The sequence below is a fragment of the Sphaeroforma arctica genome (genome assembly GCF_001186125.1).
Source record: "Sphaeroforma arctica JP610 unplaced genomic scaffold supercont1.477, whole genome shotgun sequence".
NCBI classification, from domain to species: domain Eukaryota; class Ichthyosporea; order Ichthyophonida; genus Sphaeroforma; species Sphaeroforma arctica.
In genome coordinates, this window is record NW_014040081.1 from 62,500 (window position 1) to 69,306 (window position 6,807).

At 46.9% G+C, this 6,807-nt stretch overlaps 2 protein-coding genes across 2 annotated transcripts in view; one reads left to right on the plus strand and one right to left on the minus strand.

Moving 5' to 3' along the window:
- Positions 1 to 2,875, plus strand: part of SARC_06604 (CMGC/CK2 protein kinase) — an 8,769-nt gene extending 5,894 nt beyond the window's left edge. Inside the window, exons 7-9 of the mRNA XM_014299489.1 lie at positions 719 to 846; positions 1,339 to 1,429; positions 1,974 to 2,875. Coding sequence (XP_014154964.1) covers positions 719 to 846; positions 1,339 to 1,429; positions 1,974 to 2,024 — 270 coding nt within the window. The 3' untranslated portion in view covers positions 2,025 to 2,875. The remainder of the gene's footprint in view (positions 1 to 718; positions 847 to 1,338; positions 1,430 to 1,973) is intronic.
- On the minus strand, positions 2,485 to 5,484 carry SARC_06605 (hypothetical protein; the record flags this gene model as incomplete). Its single annotated transcript, XM_014299490.1, has 2 exons — positions 2,879 to 5,484; positions 2,485 to 2,658 (listed from the first exon to the last, which is right to left on the minus strand). The coding sequence occupies exons 1-2, from the start codon at positions 5,408 to 5,410 to the stop codon at positions 2,485 to 2,487; spliced, it is 2,706 nt and encodes a 901-aa protein (XP_014154965.1). The 5' UTR covers positions 5,411 to 5,484.
- Positions 5,485 to 6,807: the final 1,323 nt, after the last annotated feature.

Sequence of the window (6,807 nt, forward strand, 5' to 3'; positions counted from 1 at the left end):
GATGGTATTCGCCTAGTACAACCGCTCACTTCATATCTTAGTTGAGGTTCTGGGTCGCTCGCAATACTCTACGTGCACATTCACCACACAGCCATCACAGTAGCACAACTATCAGTACACTTTACTGTGCAGGGCATAGGCGTTATGGGTTGAGGGGTGGCGGCACGGGTCGGTGGGTGTATTTGTATAGGGGCCGTGATCCCATCAGCGGTCGAGTACTGAATGTTCGTAGACGTACCCGTGTTGGCGCTTTTGTCCTCGAGGTGCCAGCTCTGTTTAACACATGCACATTCCTACTATAGTTTGCACCTATACACACGCTCCCGAAACTCAATCCGACTCAGTCTAGTCTTTCGTCGGAGGCGTTTACATCAGTAGAGACTCAGCCTCTGCCCACTTCTCTCCGAAAGCAATCAGGCATGGAGAATCATGGCCATATTACCAAACGGGGAGGTACAAATTATCCATGGTCGTATAGTTGTGATGTTCGGTACAGTAACTGCACAAGTGCATACGCATGGCTGTTGTCTGGTGACACCCACACGACTGTACACGCAGTGGCTCGATGAATATAGAGCGTATGACATAGCATATAGCAGTATTCGGCCTCTGAATCACAAGGACGAAGAAGCGGTCACGATGTGATCTCACACCCAGAGCTCATCTCGCGTATATCATATATACACCCTTTCACGAACCGCCCCATTGCGCTATGCAGCTTCTAGGCTACGCCGATTGCGCAGCGTACCTGGAACAGCTGGTAGTGACTATGGCCAAGAAGAACAACCGGGAGACGTTCAACTGGCGAGACGAACTGAGTGCTTACCGAGACGTCAGCGTGCCTGGGTGAGTCTCGAGGTGCTATATTTAAAAATCGGATCGGTGTAGCCGGAACCCGTAGAGTGGGACATATCCTATTGCTATGTTCATATACCACTGGAGTATCTGTACATTGTTGTTTTATGGCGATTGTGATCTCGGGTGCATCCTGTTCAGTGGGGTGTGTATGTGTGCCGTTCCTTAGACGGTTGTGTACTTGTTGATATACCACTGTAGTATCTGTACGTTGTTGTTTTATGGCGATTATGATCTCGGGTGCATCCTGTTCAGTGGGGGGTGTGTGTGTGTCGCTCCTTAGACGGTTGTGTACTGTCCGCGGTTGTCGGGCCGCGGGAGTACAACAGCGGTCATGTATAACCTGTGCGCTGCGGTCTCTGACATACGACCCAACTCATGCACGCCTTTCGCAGCACCTTATAGCAGCTAGGCAATTTTCGCTTAACTACAGCAAACTCTTGATCTCAAGCAATTCACCTTCCCTACTCAATCGCATGACAGTCTCGAGAGTCTTGAAAATCCGGAGAACAGCCACAAGGTGTCGAACTCGGCTGTGAGTCTACTGCGATGGTGTCTTCAATACAATCCGAAGGTATCTGTGAATCTGGCGGTGACCAGACATTAATAGAGATCCTGATTATTCATTGGTGGTGTGACTATGTCTCTATTTCAATCGGGCTTTGCATGCACAGTACGTTAAAACCAAGTATTGCTAGGCGCAGGACGTGTGTATGTAGTCAAACAATAGGTGCACTTGGTATTTTATTTGTCTTTCATGCTGACCAGTGCTTCGCGGGGCTGTATTGCATACCACTATGATACCGTGCTTCCTGCCAGCGTGCGACTTCGTGTCGCTGTTAAGATACATTGGTATTAATCAGTGCATAGATTCGTACGCTCCCGGGTTTGACTAAGTTATTGAATTGTAAACAATTCGTACTATGTTCCTGTGGCAGAGTTACCATGATAACGTCCAGCCTCATTTGGAGTGGCACGCAATAGCAGGGTTCGTTGTCGACCAGCGTTCACTGCGTAGTGCCTTACTACAACGCCCTGCACGTCAGCTTCCATGTGTGCAGAATAAACTAACCCACACCTACCCACTCACACCCCTTTAAATACTTTATCACATACAGGACCGCCCCACGCCTTCAGAGGCACTGGCACACCCCTACCTCAACCGGTGACACACTAACATGCTATGCTGTGAATCTCGCCTTACGCAGAGCACTGCAGCTACTCTATTGCCTTGCATCGAACCATGCCAGTCGCCGAGAGATGCTGTAACCATGTGGTTATAGAAGCTGTAACCATGTGGTTATAAAAGCTGTAATCATGTGGTTATAGAAGCTGTAACCATGTGGTTGTGGGCTATTCATTCCGAATGCCTCAACTTGGGCGCTCGTATACACTGCGGCGTGGGGGTACCATACTGACTGCTCTTATCTCGTACAGACAGATATATGGTTACACCTAGAAGCTCCTCGCACTATTACGGCGACCCATTGACAACCAAATGATCTGAGTAGATCATTGTACAGATGCTCATGTCGCGTCGCGGGGTTTAGCAGGAGCGCACCGCGCCAATCCGCGCCAGTTCTGGACGGGCGACTCAACACAGATGAGTTCGCACACCCGCGGGGTAATCTAACACGCCCCCTTGGCGCTATAGTCCGTGGCGATCGTTCTGAGACTTTCGTACGCTTGCTTATGAATACCGGTTCCCCAGTCCTCCATATTGCTGACGGAGCTAGAAATATCCTTCTTAATGGTATCGACGACGGTGGCTGGTGTCGCGTCATCGATCTCGGTACTTTTTGCCTGTGAATGGGTAGGAGGAAAGGTGGATGAGGGCCGATATACGATTGAAGAACTCGGATTGCACAATTCTGCACCCGCCGGCAATACCGCACTGTTATACTGTGCTATGCTTTTATGAGCTACTGCAAGTCGTGCTGTGTACGAGCAAGATATATAGATGAGTGCACGTGACACCTCATTTCCTAAACAATAAACAAAGTGAAAGAACATATAAACTTACTGTGAGTTCGCTCTCTAGCTGAGCTTGTTCTTCCTCCATTGTTCTGTACCAAGACTTCTTATTTTTGTTCCTTGCCTCTGCTGCGGGCAAAGACATATCGCCGAATTTCGTGAAGTATGTTTCGTCCAGCGTATCATTGCTTGGTCGGCATGTAGCCGCTTCAGTTTGAGTTCGGTACTCTTGCACGAACTTCAACTCCTCCACCAGCAGGTCTTTAAGGTATTTCTCTAGCGCAAACACTTCGGTGGCCGCCACTGATTGGAAGGCCCCGAACGAATTGGCATCATCACGTCGGTCGTAGTCAGTCACAGGGCGTACGGCAGGAGGATACGGCAGTGGCGCTTGCTGCTTGTTGTCGGCACTTGCAGGTCCGACAGTCAGCACGGTGTCAACGTTCTTTTTGATTGGGATGTCACGCGTACGATCGAACCCGTAGTGCTCTTCCGATGCGGCATCGACAAAGGTGAATTCAGAACTCTCCACCCGTGTGAGTTTGGCTTCGCAATCCTTGTCGCCTGTCACTTTGAGTTCCACGGGCTTGTTGCCCTTGTACACCCACTTGGCTGAGATGTTGCAGTCGTCACGGTCCATACGTTGCTGATAGAACTCGCGAAGGTCGTCTTGTTTCAATGAGAACAGCGGTAGGTCCTTGTACTTCAAGAACTCGCCGGCCACTGCCTCAATCCACATGGTGATCAGTGACTGCACGCGTCCTTCATATTCAAAGAACCGAAGATTGGCCTGATGAAACATGTATGGGTCAGTGCGGTAGGCCAGCAGATTACGCCCTGTTTCATACGCTTCGATAGATAGGATCTCCGTGATATCCAGGTCACGCGTGTATTTGAATGTCTTGATATTGCACTTCCAGGGGTGTGTTACCTCCTCTGTGCGTTGGTTCCCATAGCAGTTAGGGCCGTAGATACTGGCGTGCTCCATCTCGCTCTCTAGAGGGAGGGATACGTCAAAGTACACTCGAGTAGCATACCGTGGGATGACAAAAATGCGACGTCCCGATTCGTCAGCTACTTTGGTAAGGAATCCATGCCAAGGGTTATCGGGCATCAGATCAAGTCGTGAGTTATCTCCCACGGCTGATGTGATACCTAAGTCCGACATGGCGCGGATAGACTCGGTGTGATTCAAGCCCGAAATACGTGGTGTGACCAGAGACTTTGCAGACCAGGTGGGGTAGGTGGCGAGATCTTGGTCGTTGATATCAAAGAAAAGCTCATTCTCGGCCATCCACTTGTTCTTCTCGAGCTCGAATTTGACATCTTCGTATGCTGTGAGGCCATATGTGGCACAGTCACTGAAGGGGCAGTACATATCTAGATGTCTCCATGTGTGAGATACCCAGAAGAAGTGATCACGTTTCTCAATGGTGACTGGGTTGCAACTGTCGGGAAAGTCTGCGAAGTCAAACCAGCCGGCCCCATTAAAGGCGATTTCCATGACATACCGCGAGTTTTCGGGTAGTCCTTCATTGAACATGTCTTGCCACTGTGTAAGTAGCTCGATATCGGTACCACTCGTACGATAGACCGGCTCTTCGGCAAGCGCCTGTCGATCAAGTGTTGAATTGTACACACCGGTGGCCAGGAAAAAGTCATCCACTTGTGTGTTTAACGGCACACGTCGCATACCCGGCCAGACGCCTCTAGTCATCCACGTAAACCATATATCGGAAACAACAAAACCATGCTGTCCATAGATGTTGCTGTTGACAAGAAAGTGCATTTCTTCTACGCCGTTCTTCTCCATGGTGAAACCTCCTACCCATTCGATATCCTTGCACGGAGTGTCAGAGTTGGCAGCCTGGGTCAGCTGTAACACACGGGCCTCGTTAGTGCCAGCACAGCTGGGCTTCATTTTCATGAATGGCTTGATGTGCGTAGCGTCACTTGCCAAAGTGGCAGGATAGTACCAGTAAATTGTACGGACAAATTCGCTGACTTGACCGATTACGAACTGAGAGTCCTGTTTGATATGCAAAAGCAGACTTTTGGCATAGTCGCTGTCATAGAACTCAATGAGCGCATCTTCGGATGACCCACGTTCCAAACCCGGATATGGAATAAGCGCTTCATCAGCCAATGATGAAGATGCAAGCACCACTTTGCGAAGTTTGTACTGCCTACACATCTCATCGATCGCATCCCACGTCTCTGCGTCTAATACGGACTGGAACACCTCTTCCCCCTCCACTTCTGCCACATATCCCAACTGGAGGTTCTCCAAGACCACTGAGTTGTACATAGGATTTCCGGCAGTATCATATAAATACTTATGTAGGTCTTGTGCTGCCTGACTAGGTTTGGACGTGGCTTCATCGATCAGGTATATCATGTCATACGGCATCTGCATAGAGTCTAGGATCCACTCTGGATAGGAAGCCAGCTCAGCCTTTGTCACAAGCACCAAAGCCTTCAAGGGAAGCTCAAAGTCGCCAGAAGCAGGGGCCGCGTCAGCCATCCGTCCTACAAGGGGGGTGACAAGAGCCACGAAGTATACTAAAGTATTGGTCAGCATTTTGTTACAAGCTGCTATATCTACGAAGTGGACTAAGTGGATATATCAGTATTGACACCGACTGCTTAATAAGTGGTGATAATACTTATTAAAAGCGTATGATTGATAATTGAAGTTGACCCCAGTTTTATATTCAGAATGCCAAGGAAAATTGCCTGGTTGTTTAGACCTGAATGCCGGCATTGGTTTCCGATGTTTCTCAAGAATCAAGGTAAATAAATACTTAGGACACAAGTATCTCTTGTGCTTCCATAGCGCGAGTTAGCTTACATCTGCCTTTTGGGACTCATAGTCTCAACCTTGTCGACTACTACAACTGAAAATTGCAAGTCAGATACACAGCGCTATGAGTTACTGCTATAAGCATTAATCTTTATAACTAATATAGTAACTTCACATAAAACAAATTTTAGGTTCCAAGTCCCGAGTGGCCGAGTCGCCATCTACGCACAGCCTCATTGGCCTAGAGCTTCGAAATTTGAGTATCAAAATTCAAACACACATGATTGCCATAGAGGTTTAGTTTTGATTGGTCAGTAGTTTACTGAAACAAGTTTGATTTGATGTAGCGCACTCAATCCGTGGCAACTATTTAATAACTGTGTAGTATTTATGTCCTGAGTACTCTCTTGTAAATAACAACATATGACTATATGTTCATATATGCAGACATCTGCCAGTGGCTGGGCTGGTAAAACACGGGCACCTTCCGCTGTCTCTTCAGTGTCTCGAATCTTGACCTGCGCCTTTTTTGTTAAACACGTGACATTAATATCAAAAATTGACCACACAATGGGCTGTTCTCTGTGTATATCATAGAAGAATAATACTTGTCGTGGTAGTGACTTGGGGCGTCATTTTCCGGCCTTCATAATTCATATTTTCAAAATACTAAAAATATAACATACATACGACTGTATTTTTTAAATTGATATTACAAAACATACTATTATTTACACTGTGACATGACTTTATTGTATATCAGTCCAGGCGGCTGGAGGTGAAATACTGAGCATCGTTGGTGGACTCCTATCTAAAACACACGTTATTAGCTAGAACGCTGTGTGGTTATGTATCTTAAAATCATTGTTATAAAGTGATACTAATGAGTTTGCCGGCAAGTACAAGGTGGAGCTTCGATAAACTTACTTGCTGCAAGAGCGATATTGGGAGATGGACATCAGATGTAGGTGTCTATATATTAGCGGCATGTATAAAATTTCAATTCACAGCATCTGACTATGCACTGAGTATACATTTCTGTATTCCATAAATATCTCGTAATCATAATTGAAGCATTTGCAGCCACGCACGTAATCGAAATCAGATCGTACTCAAAATAAGAGTATATATATATATATATATATGTATGTATGTATGTATATATATAAATATAT